At 37.1% G+C, this 20,672-nt stretch overlaps 1 protein-coding gene across 1 annotated transcript in view; it reads right to left on the reverse strand.

Moving 5' to 3' along the window:
• Positions 1-20,672, reverse strand: part of TLL2 (tolloid like 2) — a 123,181-nt gene that overhangs the window by 11,955 nt on the left and 90,554 nt on the right. The window contains exons 14-17 of the mRNA XM_051973821.1: positions 10,780-10,905; positions 8,049-8,209; positions 5,962-6,142; positions 4,199-4,324 (exon numbers count right to left, since the gene is read on the reverse strand). Coding sequence (XP_051829781.1) covers positions 4,199-4,324; positions 5,962-6,142; positions 8,049-8,209; positions 10,780-10,905 — 594 coding nt within the window. The remainder of the gene's footprint in view (positions 1-4,198; positions 4,325-5,961; positions 6,143-8,048; positions 8,210-10,779; positions 10,906-20,672) is intronic.

The following is a 20,672-nucleotide window of genomic DNA, read 5'->3' on the forward strand; positions in this document are numbered from 1 at the left end:
AATTCAACCTTGATTTCATTTTGATCATTCTTGATGCTTTCTGATTTAAATTCAGCTCTTTCAGATATAAATACTACCATCCTAGTTTTTTTGAATTTGCACTTTCGGGAACTCTCTTACAATTTTTTTTTAATTTTAAACTTTTTTTTTGCATCAAATGTGTTTTTTTGTAAACAACATATTGATGGATTTTGGTTAATTCAATTCAATTATTTTCCTTTTAGTGGGTGAATTCAAGCCCTTTACATTTATTCACTCTATTAAATTCTATTTAGAAAATAAAACTATAATCTTTCTGAAATTAAAAAAAAACCCTTTTTTGTTTGCATCTCTGGCACAATGTCTTGCACATAATAAGTACTTGAGAAATAATGGTTAAATTGAATTGATTTTCTGATATTTTTCCAGTTTTGTTCTTAATGTTATCAAGATTGCAAAGCTATCCCATTTTTCCATAACTGCTTCTACTTTTAAATTAATTAACTAAAGCTTTAAATAATAATTTTGAACTATTTCATCATTATGCTATTAACTATGTGTGATTCCCTGAGACATGATTGACTTTTAGTTAAAGTTCGAAGTTGACTTTTAGTTAAAGTTAGTTGTCCTCTGGGAATCATATATTCCTCTCCTTTTCTTCCTTTTTTTGTTTTCCTTTTTTATTCCACTTTAAATGTCTTCTACTTTATAACTTTAGGAATATTTTAAATTTCATTTTTCATGAGTTACCATTTCATGTCAAATTCTTGTTCCCATTTAATTCACAAAAGGTTACATAGCATTATATTCTTAACTGGAGATAATAAGTTTATATTATCCTACTTCTATCTTTAATAACTTCTTGACTTGATGATATGAAGATTCCTTCAATTTCTGCAAATTTCCCCCAAAATAATTCTTTGAAGTATATTTAATCTTTAAATGTTTTCCTTCAAATAAAATATTAAAATGTATAAGATTAGTAATTCTTGGTTCCATCTAATCTGGTCTTTTTATGTGTTGACCTTAAACAAAACACCTCAATATATTCTTTCTTGTATAATTGCATAAAAATATGGGAACATGTTATATGGGAAGAATGGGAAGGAGGGAAAGAATTTGGACTTCAAAAAGAATTTAAATGAATGTTAAAAAATTAATATAATTGGAAATATTTAATTAAATAAATAAGAAAATCTATTTTAATAAATCTGAGGACATTCTAATTTGTATTTTATCCCGTATGATTTCTTTCTTTTTTGGCCTTTTAAAGGCTTACTTCCTTATCTTTATTATTCTGAAATTTAATAATTATGTGTCTTAGATACTTGGGTTTTGGATTTTTCTATACTGAGATCTTATGAATTTTTTTCCACTCATAGATTGATATCTCTTCTTGTGCAATCTTTAAAAATTTTCCCCTAATTATTTCTTCCAACATGAAGTAGTCTTTTTTTGGGATCCTCTGAGATCCCAATAAATCTGATATTTGAGTTCCACTATCTATTTTTAAAGTGTACTATTTTATTCTATATTGTCATCAATTGATTTTTTAAAGTTCTATGATATCAAGGACTTATACTTTTATTGTTGTTTCAATAGGGCAATATGGCATAGTTGAGAGAACATTAACTTAAATCAGGAGAAACTTGAATTTTGTCTACCATTACTAGCTGTGTGACTATAAAGAAGTCATTTAACCTTTTTGAATCTTAATTACCTCACCTCTAAAATAGGTATACCTATATCCATATCTCACAGGATTCTTATGAGGATGAAAGGAGATAATGTTTATAAAGCACTTTGAAAACTTTGAAGAATTATATGAATGGCCAGCTATATTATTTATTCAATTACTCTTTCTCTGACTTTGACTTCTTCCATTGAAGCTTTTCATTCTTTCTTTCGTATTTTTGTAAATTGATTCTTTTAATCTTCCTTTGATATATCTTTATATTTAACAATGTGATGAAAAGATAGATTAAAGAATTAGAATTATAAAGTAGAAGACAGTTAAATTGGAAAAAAAGGAACACAAGACTAAGAATTAAAACCTTCCCTTAAATACCATAATATATTTATTATCTGATTTTTTGATATATCTTCCATCATGTGTGTTGTAAATTTCCTTAAAAATTCTGCACTAAAGTTGCTCTTTGGATCTTTTATTGTGCAGAATTTCCTTATGGTGGGGAATTTTTCTTTGACTTACTCTTTTTCTTCCAGATGAGCTCTGCCCCTCCATCCTCATTGTTTCTATGGGATTTTTTTTTTAAAGAAATGTCTCAAAAGGAAGATGATCTCTGGTTTAAGAGAAGATTTTGAGATTCCTCCCCTTCCCCATGCGATGAATATGGCAATGGCAGAAAGACCATCTTGTCTACATTCTCATGCCTAATCCTAATGGGGTAGGGGAGTGAAGATGTCAGAAACAATATCTGTCAAGTGCTTTGCAGGCCTTAGAGTGTTAGGTAAATGTGAGTTACTGATATCATTATAATCATTATTATTGGTTACTATTGCACAATTTGTAAAAATCATTGATAATTAAGCAATTGTAAGAGTTAAACTTTGAGTTTGAGCAAAGAGTATGATTTAGGTATATTTTATGGTACACAAAATATATCCTTACTGATCATATGGTGAACAACCAATGAAGCATCTATATGTTTGATCCATTGCTTCATCTTTCTATGTTAGGATTGGACTCCAACTCTAAGTCTCAAAGCAGTTATTCCAACCAGGCAAGGCCCTGATCATAGATTTAATAGGGGTTTGCATTTGGAAAAGAAAATGTGATGGGTAAACCCATTTGAATATCCTCTTCCTCTGATTTGTCTCTGTTAATGGGAACTTAAATGGCAGTCACTGACAATGACTATAGTGAGGGATGGAATAGTTGTGGCAACTCTGATCCTTTTTCTGTTTTTTCTTTCTGGATCTTCTATTGACTCTAATACTGGATGGAGGAGGATTTTTTGGTAATGATTTCACTTCTCCTCCTTGTATCCCCCTTTATAGATCCGTTCCATGGAAAACCTCCATAATCCATAGTAATTCCAGCAATTCTAGATGTTCTTTCCTATCTCCATATGGCATTTAATTTAGATGGATAATGATATTAATCATAAGGTCCATGGCACAATGTAGTCAACCTTTCACTCTAGGTATTTTGTCCCATGGACATTATATAATCCAATCCACATTGGCTTGAATTGGGCCAATAGTGAATTTTTTCTGTCATTCCAGAAGGTGAACATAGGACAACTAATAAATGGATGTTATAATGAAGCAGATTTAAGTTCAGTATAAGAAGGTTCTATCAATGGTTCTGTCAGACAGTGAAATGGTTTCTCTTAAGTAGACAATCTCACTGTGAATGTTAGAATGCCTATTTATCAAGTATGCTTAATAAGAAATTCTCGCATTGTTCAGGAAGTTGAGCTAGATGACCTCTCAGATCACTCTCAATTCTAAACCCTATTAGAAATTAAATCAACAAACATTTATTGAATAATTACTTATTATAAGGTGCTCCCAAACTCTTCACTTTTATTGTTAATAATCACCAAATTTCTTAAGACAGAAATTCAATGTAGATTGTCCTAGGAGTAGATTAAAGGTGGAAATTATGCCCTAACATCATGACTTCCTACCTTATAAAAGAACTTTTCTAAAATGTTCAGAAACTTAAGAACTCTGATCCATTAAATTACCAACCTTGATTTCAAAGGTTCAAAGATAAAGGATGTTAACCCACCCCTTGTCAGACAGATGATAGATTCACAACACAAAACAAGATACATTTTCAGATATGGTGAACTGGAGAATTTTATTTTGCTTATGAATATTGTTATAAAGGTTTCATTTTTTTATAGTAAAGTAGGGAACTAGGGTGAGCTAGATGGCACAGCAGATAGAGGAATGGGCTTGGAATCAAGAACACATCTTCATGAGCTCAAATCCAGTCTCAGATACTTAACTAGCTGTGTGATTCTGGGCAAATCACTTAACTCTGCCTCATTTATAAAAATGCACTGGAGAAGGAAATAGCAAACCACACCAGTATTTTTACAAAGAAAACCTCAAATAAGGTCATGAAGAGTTGAACATGACTGAAATAACTCAAAAACAAAAGGGAGTAAGGAGGGGAAAAAACAAATGCTCGAAAAAAAATCAATTAAAATGTAAGAAGAATAGAATTGGTAAAAGGACTCACCTTCTTTACAATCATGGCCATTCTCATGTAGCACAAATCCATTTCTACATTGGCAAACATAGCTTCCAAATGTGTTGATGCATTCATGTTGACACCCACCGTTGTCCTTAGAGCATTCATCCTTGTCTGGGGAGGAAAGTGTGCATTTAAAAGGAGAATGAGACTGACCTGCCCATTTATGAACTATCTTCAACTTTTAAAAACTGGGGAGGAAAGTGTGCATTTAAAAGGAGAATGAGACTGACCTGCCCATTTATGAACTATCTTCAACTTTTAAAAACTGTATTCAAAACCGATCTCCTGCAGAAAGTTTACCTCATTACTCTTAATAGGCCATAACATTACTTTAGTTCCTTCCTTTGCTCAATGTCTACTCAACATGTATTACATCATGTTCATTTGTACTTGTTTGTGTAAAATTTTAAATATTTCTTTTAAAAATATATTTTTATTGATATTCTTAGTTTTTTACCTAGCCTGAATTTCTCTCTGTATCCTCCTCTTTCTCTTCCCAAAAATACCATCCTACACAACAAATTTTTTTTCTTAAAGAATAAAAAGAAGAATAGAAACAAAAAATCAGCAAAACTAATCAATATGTTAGAAAAACCTGATATTTGTATGAAAGTTTCCATACCTATACTCATGGATCTCCATCTCTCCCACACTCATTAAAGTTTTTCAATAGATTACTTAAATGAATAGCAATATAAAGTTGGGGGGGGTGGGCTGTTATTCTCCTACCACTCTAGAATCTCTAGGATTGTTTACTGATTGGCTATTTGCCTACCAGATCCATCTCTACCCTGCTTCAGAAGCCAGAGAGCCCATTCATGTGCCATACTTTCTCCCCTACTATCCAACTGTGCTCTTCCAGTGTCAAAACCCATTGTAGATTTATGTTTTAGAGTCTTACTTTATGTAATAACTGAAAATGCTTAACAAATAAGTAAGATAGCCTAGAAGAAAAAACTCAATGTGTCCAGGCTCCCTTTGCCATCTTCACCTCCTTCTTTCTTCCCCCGACACATGAATTTATTTTCCCTTAAGGCTTCAACTATCACATTTATAACTGTGACTCTCTAAATTACATCCTGAGCCCCAATATCTTCAGAATCTTAATCTAAAATGTACCTCCAAATTCCCTTACATTAAATTCTCACTTCCTTGTTCATTCCCACTGCTTCTACCCTAGTTAAGTCTTCATCACTTCATTCCCAAAACAGTTTTGTGTTTAGTTTCCTCAACACCAAATTCTCCCACCTTCTATCTCCTCAAACACCAGACTAGCTTTTCTAAAACACTACTTTCAACATACCATTTCTCTATTTAAGAACCTATTATAGCTTCTGATTATCTGTTACATAAACTCATTCTCCTGTACTCCATGCAACTCTAAATTTGGGATTCTATGAATCTACAAAGCATGTTGTTTTTCCTAAAAAACAAAACAAAACAAAAACAAAACAAACAAAAACAGTATGTGTCAGGCACATACTAAGATCTTAACAATTGTTTCTGGATTGATAAATTGCTTGAGTTTGGAAATATTGCCTCACCTCACCTACTACACTTCATTTCCTACTAGTCAACACAAAAGCAAGGATCTTTTACTGTTCTACCATTTTAACTGTCTCATTTTCACCTCCATGTCTTTGCTCATGAAGTCTCCTGACCTGAAATTCCCTCCCTCTCAAGCCCTTCTTCTTTTCTAAAACTTCCTGTGTTCTTATGAGTTGATTATCTCTGAAACATCCACGTACCTGAGAAGAAGTGGGCTTTGAAGCCACGTTTAGAAACAGTGTTATCTGATTTGAACTCCACTCTCATGTTGTTGCTTTGGGAGGTAATCACCTCTGGTTTCTCGGAGCCACAAAACTTTCCATGAAGCTTGGAATCAGAGGACAACCCACTTCGGATCTCCACATAATCATATTTACAAATCTGCAAGAGAGGAGGGCAAGACTCCTAACTTCTCTCACCGGGTCACTACTGCTGTTTCTTTTCTCAAAGCTAATAGCAAATGCCTAGAATGCTGTCAGTGGGAATGTTCTCTCCACCAACCCAGATCGCAGCCCTTCCACACTTTAATCGATCTTTATCATGAGCTGCCTTAGCAAAAACAAGCAAATAAAAAACCCACATTGGTCCCTATGGCCCAACTTCTGGAAATGAATCTCTCTGAAATTAGCTAGGCAGATTTTTAAACTGCACATTGAGAACCCAGGATTCCTCCTCCTCGTGATGAAAGCTCAGGGAAGTCTTCAGGCAAGGTTTCCTAAAGCCAAATTACATCCATATTCTGCCAAAAAGACCCAAATCCAGCTGCTTGACTGAGCTTTAAGAGCCTCAAGCATGAATGATGTGAATTCTGACAAGACTTCTCTCACTAATTAAAATGCAAGTTGGGTAAAAGAGTCTGATCTATTTGACAGAAGAATTTGTTACCACATTTGTCATCATTTTATGGGAAAAAATATACATATATTTCTTTATGGAATCCAATTCAATAGATGTTAAGGACTAAAAATTTGGCAAAAATTGTTAAAAAACCAGTGAGTTCAGAGCTCAATTACATAGGTTTTGGTTACATGGGCAGGATGGATACGATGGAATTTCAAAGAATAAATAAAAACGATAATGGCTTGTAACCTAAAGAACAGATGGCAGGAGAAGATTTTTATCCGGTAAAACAGGAAACTACAGTTAACAGTGGATCTGGAGTTGACATCTCAAGCTTGATTTTGCAGACTCTAGCTAACTAACTGCATGACAGACTTATCTTAAGTAAATAGTGCTAAGAAATTAAGCCAGAAATTGTTGTATCACACATCTAGGGGCAAGGTACTGTGACGGGGTCACAGGTCTATCAGGGGAGCATCATAGTAGTTAGTGCATCTTTCTCTGTTGGATGATTCCTCACTGTCAAGGGACTAGAGAATTCAGAGCTGGAAGAGACCTTAATGATCAGTTAGCACAGCCTCTTCATCTGACCCACGGAGATGGGCAGGGACAGGATCTGAGATTTAGAGGCAGAAGAAACGTTAGAAATGGGATCATACAGTCAAAGGGCCCTGAGTTCCAATCTCAGTTCTGCCATTTGCCATCTGTTTGACTGGGGCAAGCTTGGACTTCTTGGGTCCTAGCTTTTTCATCTGGACAGGGATCTAGCCCTACTTTTAAGAGGTTGAACTCTATAGGGAGTCTTCTATTTGATAATAATTCAACTAATAAGAAAAAAGCAAAATAGAGTTGGATTTGGAGTCCCAAAGGAGGGGACTTTGACGCAAGTCAAGGAGACTTGAATTTGAATCTCAGGTCTGTTACTCTTTGCTTCTGTGGGAAAATCATTTAATGTCTCTGGGTAGGATTACATAGTCCCTGGAGTCCCTTCTGATACATAGTCTACAATAATAAGAGGCTACTAAGTTTTTTATATATATATATAAAATAGGCTACTACATTATTCCAGCTAAGATCAATCTCATTCTCTCCCCACGCAACACTGAGGTCCAGGGTTCTTGTTCTTCCCTAAGAGCAATGTCTGCTCTATTTTTCAGCCAATTCCCTACCAGTTTTCCTGCACTAGAGGTCAGTGGGTTACTAGAAACAGGTCAGGAGAATTCATGGTGGGGAAAGGGATGCAGGTGACAAGAGGCAGATGGAGAGAATTCTCTGAAATCCCAATGTCAAAAAAAAAAAAAAAACTCAACAGGAGTTTTTCTCCTCAGGATTTTTCCTGCCAAATACCAGGGAAGAATCACTCCCTGTCTATAGCTGTCTCAGAGATTTCTGTGGCTCTGGGTCTTCTCCATATAACTCATCAATAACTCAAAGGGAAGGAACTTACATCATTGCCTTCCAGCTCAAACACTTCGAACTGCAGGGAGATCCTGTACTGGGTTGGAGCTACCACTTGCCACACACAGTTTTTGTTAGTGGGGTATTCCTTAGGCCATCCAGGGCTGGTAATGGTGCCATTCAGCTTGGTCATGAAGCCACCACAGGCCACTGCAGAGGGAAAGAACAAATACATATATCAATGAGTCCTAAATTCTAAGTGTTCCAGTGTCCTGGCAAATCCCACGTTCTTCAGGGAAAAGAAATGATGAATCATCCGAAATCCCCTGAAATCTTGCCTGGCTCCTGTTTGGATGTGTTCATTAAAAAATAAATAGTTTTTACCTTTTTGAAATCCCTGAAGGGAGCCCTATTGGAATTCTTATCATTGGATTTTTAAAAATAAGTGTACATAAAATGTGGACCAAGTCTGTATCTGGCCAAAACTCTATTCCCATCCGTGTTTTGGGATGTTGGGAAATTTCTCCATTTGCCCTTTTGCATTTCTTTGTTTGATTACTGGTGGGGAGGGAGGGGAGAAAGAAAAGTGAACATGTAATAAAATGGTTGGAACACCAACAAAAGCATCATTCAGAGGGCTGAATGTGGACCTAAAGCGTGGGATTAGAAGAGTATAACCAGTTCTACAGAAGCCCAAGATTGGGTGGAGGAAGGAAGAGGTTACAGAAAGGTGGAAGGAATTCTGGCGTGGAGGAAGCTATTCAGTAACATGTAAAGCCACAAGAACACTGAGTTCTGTGGCACAGTGCTTTTGGCATATACAATAGGCCATGTTAAACTTTGAAAATTGAGTTAAAGTTTATGGGCCGGTCAATATTGGCTCCAGATGACTGATGATGGAACATAATTACCTCTTTCTCCAAAAGGAGGTGGTATCTTGGGGGTAAAGAATGTTACATACTTTGCCAGATATATTTCCCATATCAAGTGCTTTGATTTAATTTTTTGCCTGTTATTTGGAATGGGGGAAGAGAGGAAGGGTTTATTAGAAAATGAATGTGATATAAAAATTTTTATTAATAAAACATGATTTACAATTTTAGTGCCAATCATACCAGACCAGGTAGATTTTTGTTATGTGCCTTTCAAATTAACCTAGTTTATTATTTTGAATATGGATAGTCTCTTTTCCTAGTAAATAAACAGAATTCTTTCAGTCTATAATGCATGGAAACAGGGGAAAGAAAAGAGGGAGGGAACTGGAATGCAAGTATTGGAAGCAAGCATCAAGTTACTGAGGGAATGTGGGAATGATGGGTATTTAGGAACCTTGGGTTATAGATTTTGAGCTGAAAAGCACCTAAAGGATTATATCCAGTTCAACTGCCTCATTTTACAGATGAGGAAACTGAGGCACAGATAAATGACCTGTCCAAGTTGATAAGTTAATTAGCTAGAATGTGGATTCATCAGCTTTTGTGTATTGTGTTTGAGGAAAGATAGAAAGTATGGTTCCTTGAGTTGTCAAAATTCAGAGGAGTTTAGAAAAAGTAAAATGTCAAGGGACTAAGGGCAAAGTCCCCTGGTCACCTATAAAAGGAGAAACTGTTGACATGAAACATAATGAATCCTTAATCATTCAGTTACTGTCACAACTCTGATCAAAAAAGGTCTCATTCTCAAATATATAGGAAACAGAGCCAAATTGATTAAAAAAAAAAAAGAACCATTCCCCAGTTGATAAATGGTCAATGGATATAAACAGGCAGTTTGCATAAGAAGAAATCAAAACTATAAGTGGGAAAATGCTCTAAATTACTGCTAATTAAAGAAATGCAAGTTAAAACAACTCTGAGGTATCCTCTCAAAACTATCAGGATTGCTAACATGACAGAAAAGGAAAATGACAAGTATGAAAGAGGATGTAGTTAAGTAGGGAGACTACTGCACTGTTGGAAGAGCAGTGAACTGGTCCAACTATTATGAAGAACAATTTAGAACCATGCCCAAAGGGCTATAAAATTGTACAATTCTTTGACACAACAATGTTACTTCCATGTCTTATCCCAAAATCAAAGAAAACGGAAAAGGATCCATTTATACCAAAATATTTAAAGATCTTTTTGTGGTGGCAAAGAACTGGGAACTGAGGGAATGCTTATCAATTGGGGAATGGCTAAAAAATCACAGGGTTTCATTGGGATGGAATTCTATTGTGCTATAAGAAATAATGAGAGGGATGGTTTCAGAAAAATCTGGGTAAACCTAGATGAATTGATGCACAGGGAAGTTAGCTAAACTAGGAGATAATTGTACATGACAATAACAATATTGTGACAATTACTGACTATTAAAGACTTAACTACTATGATCAATATGATGATTTAAGACAATTCCAAAGGACTCATAATGAAAAACGCTATCCACTTTCATAAAGAGATGGTGCTGAATTCTCAGTGAAAATTGAAATATAATATTTTCCACTTTATTCTTCTTGCTTTTTTTCCTTTTGTAACATGGCTAATATGGAAATGTTTTACATAACTTCATATTTATAATCAATATTATATTGTTTACTTTCTCAATGGATGCAGAAAGAGCTGGAGAAGGAGAGAATTTGAAATTCAAAAGTATTTTAAATATTAAAAAATATCTTTTTTTAAAAAAAGACCATCAAATAATGAATACTTTTACTATTTCTACCATTTCCATACATCTACTCATCATCATTCATTCTTTACTCTCAACATCATCCTACTACAATTTTGCCAATCACTCACCTTCACAAGTTTTCTTATCAGCCGTCAGTTCATAGCCAGGATCACAAGCACATTTGAAGCTACCCAGTGTGTTCACACAACGCTGTTCACAACCGTTCCTGTCTGGCCAGGAACATTCATCAACTTCTGTTAGGGGAACAAGGTAATTTGCCATTATGCATGCACCAACTTAATTGACCTTGCTCTCTATTCCCATATCTAGTGCAGTACAGAAACTAGAAGTATAGAAATACTAATGGGACATCACTAAAATTAATTTCACTAATAAGAAAAGTTCAAAGGAAACCCTAAGAACTATGTACCAGTCTCACATTTGGAAACTATTATAAGGCATAGCATTAATATAGAAAGATAGGAAAGAAAGAAGGAAGGAAGGAAGGAAGGAAAAAGCAAGGAAGAAAGGAAGGAAGGAAAGAAGGAAGGAAGGAAGGAAGGAAAGAAGGAAGGAAGGAAGGAAGGAAGGAAGGAAGGAAAGAAGGAAGGAAAGAAGGGATGTTTTAGGCAGTACACATGAATGAGTTGGATGTAGAATTGAACAGGAAGAGAAAAACAGGTTGCATTTTCTTTGAGAAACTGGCAGTTCTTTTAATGATCCCCAAATTTCTCCCTAAAACAAAATCTTCTTAACATCAGTATTCTTCTGTCTCTGACAATTTCCTACTTAAGTCACCTTCAATCATTCATTCAATAGGACAGCACCATCATGCAGTCAGGGCTTAATAAATGCTTGTCAACTGATTATTGATTTAACTTCCCTGGGTTATGGGGCAGTTAGGTGGTACAGGGGATAGAGCTGGACTTGGGGTCAGGAAGAATTGAGTTCAAATCTGATCTCAAATAATTACAGCTGTATGAGTTTGGACAAGTCACTTAACCCAAGCTTGCCTTATGGCACTTACCTCTCAAATTTGTTACATGGATCAAATGAGATAATATTTGTAAAGTGCTTAGCATAGTTCTTGGCACATAGAAAGTACTATATAAATGCTAACTATTACTATTATTAGTTTTCTGAGGCTTCTTTGGCTCTAAATCTATAACCCTATTATATTATAATCTATATTGATATTTTATGGTAGATGAGACAATCTCCTAAAAGCAGAAATATAAGCAGTATAATATATACATTATATATGAAAAATGGGTTACAGAAGCAATGTAAAAAATGACATCAGAGAGCTTTAAAATTAGAAAAACAGGTGGGTCAGTCACATAAGGGTTACTGATGGACAGTCCTTATATCCCATCAAAATCCCCAAACAAACAAACCAAGAGAACTAGAGGAAGGCCCCCAGTTTGCCAAGTGGCTCCCATATGGTGGATTGACAGGAACACATGAAGACAGATAGCTTGGGCAGATGGGGCTTGGGAAGATGAGGCGCAAGTCTCATCATTGGAGGGGGTCTCTTTGTCCAGCAGATCACAGATCCATAAAAGTATTGATTGTTGAAGGAACATGACCTATAAGGAAAAGATCTGCTATGCCAGAGACTTGGACTTGGATCAGAGAACCTGGGATTGAATTCCATGTCTGCTGCTTAATATTTATATGACCTTAATATTTGTGTGGGCAAAGTACTTAACCACTGTAGACTTCAATTTCCTCAAAAGGATTTGGATGTCAAGGTCTTCTTTAGCTATCAATTCCTATAATCGTGGTTTAATTGTTAAAAACTCTCTGAGGTGATTTATAAATAAGCCTACTGACTGGGAAAGATTGTGGTCATAATGTATTCAAACTTTCCAAAAATGTTGGAGAGTTTCCATATCAATATGAGGGAAAAAAATATATCATATGACACTGAGAAGAAATGCTTTTTATGAACATGGAACTGATTTATATTATTAACCAAAGTTAATAAATAAGTACAAATTGAGAAAGACTCAAGAGATTTATATGTTTTGTTTGAATATGCTCTCCCTCTTCCACTTTCTGGCTATGTGACCTTAGACATAGTGTTCTTCTTCCCAGTACTTCAGGCAGCCAATAGGTCTAAGAGACAAATTCTTTCCCACCTGCTTTTATATGGCTTGCAAGCTAAGAAAATCTTAAAAATCATTCTAAGTTTTTCTTCCTACAAAAACAAAAGGTAGCACACAGAATTTGGCCCAACAACAATAAATCTCCAGCTCCTGCTTTAGGTAATTCTCTAAATCGCCAGTTTACAGAGATGGCATTAAGTGAAATTAGTAGAAGGAATTTCCTCCCAGAGAATTCCTAATACCAGTGAAATCTCAGGTCCAATTCCAGTTGGTGGACTGGAGCTCTCGAGAGCTAATTGTTAAGTCTTGGTGTGAGTACCAATACTCCAGAAATTGGCAAATACAGATTAAGGTTTGAGTATTGTTTTATAAATTTTGTTTAGATTTAAGAAAGTGATGTAATAGCCTACACTTAAAAGCATAATCTATATATATTATATGTATATACATACATGTGCATGTATATGTATATATATGTGTGTGTGTATTTGTGTTATTTATACATGTGTATGTGTGTGTGTGTGTGTGTGTGTGTGTGTGTACATGAGGGGAACATTTATCAGCACACCATTATCTAGTCCCCATTATTCCTCTATGTTTTACCTCATTTGTCAATAAATAAATTTCCACAAAAGTCATACTCCAATGCTTTTTCATAGCACAGCAATCTTGTTGGATGCTCTAAGTCTAGGTCAGTGAATTGTGAACTTTGGTAGGAACGATCAAGTTGAAAAGCATGAATGCTGCCTCACTGACGGGCTGCACCTGCTGCCCCCAAATCAGACAAGCCAAGGGCAGATAGGCTCATCATTGGTAGATTGGCCACTTCATAGTAAATTTATAAGCCATGGTAATTTTAAATGGCTCTTATTCCAGTGAGATTTTCTTCTGCAGGAGCAGAGGGGTGGAAACGGTACTAAAAAAAAATCACAGCTTTTAGACCATTTGTAAATATAAATTAAACTATCCATGCTCTTAAATGGGGGGTTATTTAAATACTTAGAACTGCCATTCCATCCTGCTTATAATCAATCTCTTTCTCTCTCTCTCTCTCTCTCTCTCTCTCTCTCTCTCTCTCTCTCTCTCTCTCTTTCTCTCTCTCTCTCTGTCTCTCTTTCTCTCTCTCCCCACCTTTCCTCCTCTCTCTCTTTCTTTCTCTTTGTGTCTATGTCTGTCTTTCTATTTGAATTTCTCTCACCTCTTTCTCAACATCTTTTTCTCCCTCACAAAACCACTCTCCCTGTTCAAACCCCCATCACTTCCCACACGGATTATTGCAAAAACCTAACTGGTCTCTTTGCCTCAAGGCTCTGATCTCTCCACTCAGCTGCCAAGGTGATTTTTTTTCAAAAGAATAAATCCAGTTATGTCAACTCTTCCCCCACACCTTCAATAAACTTCAATGGTTTTCAATTACAGCACAGTTTTTGACATATAGTATAGTAAGCATTTAAGAAATGATTATTGATTTCCATTGGACTATATTAAGTTCAAATATTACTAGAAGAACTGAATGATATTCATATTAGCAATCTTGCTAAGCTAGAGAATATGAGGAAGCTGTAGCTTAGTGAAAAGATGGATCCTGGGTTATCCTCAGAAAAACAAATTAAGGAACTGAAACAGTTGGTTTCATTGTGTACCCAATAGCAACAAGAGGCATTTCATGGGGCACTCAGTCATTTTGTCTTGCCAGGTTCATGGTGAGCCTAAGCAAAAACACCACCAGGAAAATAACTGCAGCTGATGTGCCAACATCTGTTACAGGGAATAAGGCAAAATAAATAAATACATTTTAGAACAACAAAGAAATTCTGTGAAAAATCAACAGAGAGAAAGTCATTGAAGAATTCTACTTGGTCACCCCCAGTTAAGTCAAGATACACTTCAATATTCTGTATCCTCAATACAACAGTAAGAAGAGGGAAGCAATGACTAAAAATATGTCAGAAAATATGATTCAGTAATTTCTACAATAACTTCTATGATACAAAGGAAAATCACTTTGAAAGATTATGTTAGGGGCAGCTAGATAGTACAGTGGATAGAGCACCAGCCTTGAAGTCAGGAGGACCTGAGTTCAAATCTAGTCTCAGACACTTAACACTTCCTAGCTGTGTGACCCTGGGCAGGTCACTTAACCCCAATTGCCTCAGCAAATTAAAAAAAAAATAACTAAATAAAAAAAAGAAAGATTATGTTAATTGTTAAAGGGGATAGAGTTTTATTGGAGGTGGGTAGAAATTAGTGGGTAGCAATAGAAATAAAAAAATGAAAAAAGATCAATTTTTTTAAATATTCAAAAGATATCAAAAAGAAGCTCAGGAGACACAGACAAATGGAAAATTTGCAACTACTTTATTAAATTTAATATGCATATGTCTTTTAAAACTTATGTTCATTCATGATACTATTATTGCTTTTTAAGGGTTGAGATGTTTATTGACTGTTAAATTCATAATAAAAAATTTTAAGAGAAAATAAGATCTAGAAATAAGAAAATAGAGGAACTCACATTCTACTCAGAAACCATATGTCTACACACATATGTACATATATACACATATGTATGCATGTATATAAACACATACATATATGTATAGGCATGTGGTTTCTGAGTAGAATGTGAGTTCCTCTCTCTCTCCTCTCTGTCTCTGTCTCTGTCTCTTTCTCTCTCTCTATATATATGCCTTGAAAGCTCTGTTCAAAAAGCAAGCACTTAAAAAGAAAAAGAAATGAAATTAACTATATTTTAAAAGGAAGTGAATGGCTACCAATATATGAGTCATTACTAATTGGCAACTATACCTACATTCAGTTATTTACCAATTCTCATCTCCTTTTTACTCCTATTTCTACCATCCTCATCCAGATCCTCATTGATCCTTGCCTAGTTAGAACAAAGTACCCTTCTAACTATTCTTCCTAATTCTAATCTCTCCTATTCTATATTTAATAATATTCTATTATATTATTTCCAGATACCTTTTGCAAATACACAGTCTGATTATATCACTTTTCCAAAATCTTGAATTTTTCCAGATTGTCTACCAAATAAAGTTAAAATTATTTATACTGGTATTCAAAGCCTGCAATATTTGGCTCCCAACAAATTCTTCAGTACATATCACACCATTTTCCTTTGTGAATATTATCTTCCATCAAAACTAGACTAGTTGCTGTTTGACAACTTCAATAGGTTTTAATTACATTCATTTATTCATATTGTACCTAAAATGTACTTCTTCCCAATCTACCCATTTTACTCATTCCTCAAGACCGAATTCACTTCCTTCATCCAGGTTCTCCCAATCTCCCCCAATTATTAGTGATCACTTTTCTCCCATTTCACTTTGTTTATCTCTCTTTTATGTAATTTTCATCTTCCAAATTTATAGTATGTACACACACTCACATATATCACTGTTCTACCATGAAGCCCCATGAAGGCAAAGGATTTCCCACAGTTAAAGCCAAGAGACGTGGAATCAGTATGATAGAGAAAGTCATTCAAATTGGGATGAGATGAGAGCCTAAAAGCAAACAAGGGGTTTGTCTTATACTTTCAAATCTGAGCTATTCCCAGCTTGTGTTGGGAGAAAATCATGTCTTTATAAACTTTATATACTTATAAACTTTTTATACATACATATATATATATATATATATATATAGAGAGAGAGAGAGAGAGAGAGAGAGAGAGAGAGAGAGAGAGAGAGAGAGAGAGAGAGAGCGCGCTAGAAGGAATCTTAGAGGCCATCTGGCCCAACTCCCTTATTTTGAGGAAACTAAATAGTGATTTACCCACAATATACAGGCAGCAAATATCAGAGGAGGATTTCACAGGACGTTAACTTTATAAACTGTAAAGTGCTTTAAAAAGTGGCTAAGATCATACCTTGTACCCCGAAATTCCATGATGCTAAAGTTTGCTCCTTCTATAGCCAGAATTCCCTGACCATGAATGATCTCATCAGATCTTAGAAACTAAGTAGGGTCCGGCCTGGTTAGTTCATGGATGGAAGACTTCCTAAGAATACTGGTTGCAGTAGGCTTTAAAATTTGAGTTATACAGGTGGCTGAGGGGATTGAGCTCTGAGTCAGGAGTCAGGAAGGCCTTGCCTCTTATGAGCTCTATGACCCCCCCACATAACCCTGTTTGCCTTAATCCAAGGACAAGGAAATGGCAAACCACTGCAGCATCTTTGCCAGGAAAACCCCATGGACAGAATGGCCCACAGAATTGTGAAGAGTAGGAAATGACTGAATGACTGAAAAAATAATAACCACAAGAGGTTAGTTTTGTGCCAAAGATGCCTGCATTCGATGAGGTGGAATGTGGAGACACTATTGGAAAAACCAAGAGTCATCTTATTAAGTAGAGTGGTTCAAAAATGTCTTAGACAGAAATGTTTTGCATGATTGCCCATGTATAAGCTATATCTAACTGTCTTACTGTCTTAGGGAGACTATAAGAGATAGAATTTGGATTTCAGAACTTTAAAAAAATCCAAATGTTAAAAAATTGTTTTGTATGTAATTGGGGAAATTTTTATTTATAATGTGTATAAACACACATACACATTTACCTTGGGAGGCAACAGGTCTCCCCCTCACTGAAGGTCTTTGAGCCATGAGCATCAGGTACATGATGCTGTCTGGTCTCAACTATCTTAGAAATTCAGTGATTTCTGAGAAAACTGGGGAAGAAGCCAGGACTAAAGGCCTCATTTTTAATGGAAAAAAAAATCCCTATCTCCTTTTCATTCCCATAGTATTGGCAGCAAAAGCAGGAAAACAAGACTTACCTGGAATATAATGAAAAAAAAAAAACAACTTCCTAGTTACTGTGTAATTTCATAACTTGAAAGATAAGACAGGGAAGCAGGATGGATTAGGTGCAGGTATAGGGAAGGCCTTCACTTAGAGAAAGTAAAGAAGAAGTCTTGTGTGGAGTGTAATCTTAACTCACAGGAGGCAAGTGATGGAGAGAGAGCCTAGTTCTTTATCTACCAGTTTCCAGGAGGAGCCATCAGTATGGAAATTAGGGACCCTTCCCAGTCCCTCAACTCTCATTTAAGTGCATGGGCTGCCTAGGAAGGAGGGGGATGTTTGGGGCAAGTTTCCAAGCTTTGGAAGAGAACCAAGCATTTTTGCAAAACACCCCCTGCTGTCACTCAGTCACAGGACTTGAAGCTGGACGGACCTGGCTCAGTATTAGGAGAGCAGTTGCTATTTTCTTATGTTCGCTGGCAAGCACTGCCAACCGGTAAATGCTACTATCATTTCCCAAATCGGCAAGAAATCGGAGTAGTTTTACTTGCTGGTAAGCATCCTGGCACCATCAGACAGAGTGCTGAGGCAACACCTGCCATCTGGCAACAGAAAACAGGCCCAAATGCCAGTTGGCACCGGGTCCCGGTGTTCTTAGCCAGCTGGCCCGAAACGCCGCGTCTCCATCCAACTGGCACCGGAGCAAGAGTGGTTTTTGTTTTGTTTTGTTTAAATTTGGTACTCCTCCTTTGCAGCGTGTTTGTAGTTACCCTCCCATCCTTTTCACTTAAGAAAACCTGACACATGCTCTTGGCGTCCGCTGCTCAGAGAAAAGCCTGAGAACAGCCCAGTGACGGATGGCCGTGTTTGAAAAGATCCTGGCTGGGGAGACCAAGAAAATAAGCAACAGAGGCTCCAGCTTCTGAGAAGTGTAAGCAGGTACCAGGGACAAGAAAATTTGAAAATCAAACGTGAGATGAGGAGTTTAGAGTCAACTGAATAAAAAATAAGAAAAAGTAAATCTAATACACAGCAAAGGGGATGTTTGGTTATAATTATGCAGTGTTGTAAGGAGGCATAAGAGGAAGGGAAACTCCAGAGACCAACTTCCCCTCTTTCCCTTACTGAATGCCCAGGGACGGCCTTGCTGGAAGCTCAGGAGCGCAGATTCTCAGTTCTCAAGGGGGCAAACTCTGGGTTTTCCCTGAGCTCCCAGACGGCTTTATTAGGTTTGTGTCCAGTGTTCGCCTAAAAGACCGACTTAGCAGAACAGAGACTTGGGGATAAAGTTGTCTTGTAAGTCATAGCGGGGTCCTCAAAAGAAATTAATGGAGAGAGGGGATGATGAGGAAACAGGAAGAGAGCGGAAGGGATTTGGGGTAACAGTTTGGAGCAATAAGCTCCAATGAGACCCAGGGATCTGATGAGGTTTTGCTCTTTCTGTGGCAGGGTAGCCCAGTCTCAAGTTTTCCAGCATTCCATGGCTGACAGGTCTATTCACCCCATGGTGGGGTTGGGAAGTAGGGAAGGGGAAGCCCTGGGATCCCAGGGCACGTTCAGTTAAGGGAGGGCAGCTCCTTGTGGACTTGCCCCTTGTCTGAGCTTCAGCTTCCTCACAGGAAGCCGGCTGCTGTGGGAAAAAGAAGCCAAATGGGGGGCCCACTTCCTTTCTCCTCCTTTGTAGAGCTTCTCTTCCCAGTATCCGGTGCAGGCGAGGTCTAAGGGAAACCCTCCGCTTCAAAGCATCTCCCCAGTTCTGTCTGGAATTCTCCCCATAAGATATTTATGTGGGTTAATGAGCCAACACCTCTGGGGAGGCAGGGGAGCGGGGTGCAGGGGAAGGGGAGGATCAGTCATTGATACCTCACTGTGAAGTCTTCAGATGTCTTCCCTGACACTTAGTGCTCAGCAGATGTTCTAAGGTCAGAGTCGGTTGATAGGAGCACAGGCTATATTAGGGGTGCACTAACATGGGAAGTAGCTTTGAGCAGACCATGGGGCTTGGGGTGAGACAGAGGGAGCCCCACGAAGCAGAGGAAGGGGAGAGGGGACATCAAAAACTAACTTGACTTTGAAAATTAACCAGGACTTCCCGGCTCCTCTCACCCACATCGCCATTCCAGAGACCAAAAGAACCCATCGTTTTATTCTTACCAAGTGGTCTAGTGTCCAGCTAGTCCTGAGGCCATTCCTAATATCACAGAGCAAGCTCATCAGTGCACAGGGGGGGAGGGAGGTTTTGAGTCAGGAATTTCACGTTACCTTGGATTCACTTCCAGAGTGGACTAAGACCTCCTAAGTGCTGGGAGACCCCAGCCATGTTCTCTCTGACCTGAGAGAGAAGACTTCCTGCATTCACTTGCTTTCATTGCAGTCATTTCTATGATGTGGTCAGAGCTTCCTTATTTTCTTCCACGTGCATTGGCTGGCATCCAAAATATACTGGAAATTATTTCTACTTAGCATCACAGATTAAGAACTGGAAGGCCATCTATCCCAACTTGCTCATTTTACAGGTTGAGAAACTGAGACCTAGAGTAAGTAAGTAATTTTCCCAAGATGGCAAAGTCAATGTGACCATGTCCTCTGAGTTAAGATACTACCTTTTCCACTGCATCATGCTTCCTCCTTCTAGATTTTTACTTAGATTTTAAAATTAAGTTTCATATTCAAAGATTTCAAGTTGGATGATTCTAATCTGTTTCTTATTGAGGACTTTTCTTACTCATAGAAAGTTACCAAACTCATACACACTTTACCCCTGCCTCCCTCTTTCTCTCCTTCCTTCCTTCCCTCCCTCCCTCCCTGTCTGTCTCTCTTTGTCTGTCTGTCTGTCTGTCTGTCTCTCTCTCTCTCTGTCTCTTTTCCTCTTGCTGTGTATGTGTCCAGCTATCTAGCTATTTATACATCTTTCTATCTTTCATTCCATCCATCTCTCTCTCAAAACAGGATATGGTTATTGAGTTAAGTTTAGGAAAAGATGGAAGGGGGATGGGGGAGACCTGAGACCTTCCTAGACTTGAAAAGTGGACAGGCTGAGATCACACAACATTCCAGTGTCTGAGGCATTCCTGGAGCTGGCTAGAACATATTTAAGGGAGATGGACCAAGGCCCAAGGCAGGTCTACTTGGCCATT

This window comes from Antechinus flavipes, chromosome 2 (assembly GCF_016432865.1).
Source record: "Antechinus flavipes isolate AdamAnt ecotype Samford, QLD, Australia chromosome 2, AdamAnt_v2, whole genome shotgun sequence".
Taxonomy (NCBI): Eukaryota; Metazoa; Chordata; class Mammalia; order Dasyuromorphia; family Dasyuridae; genus Antechinus; species Antechinus flavipes.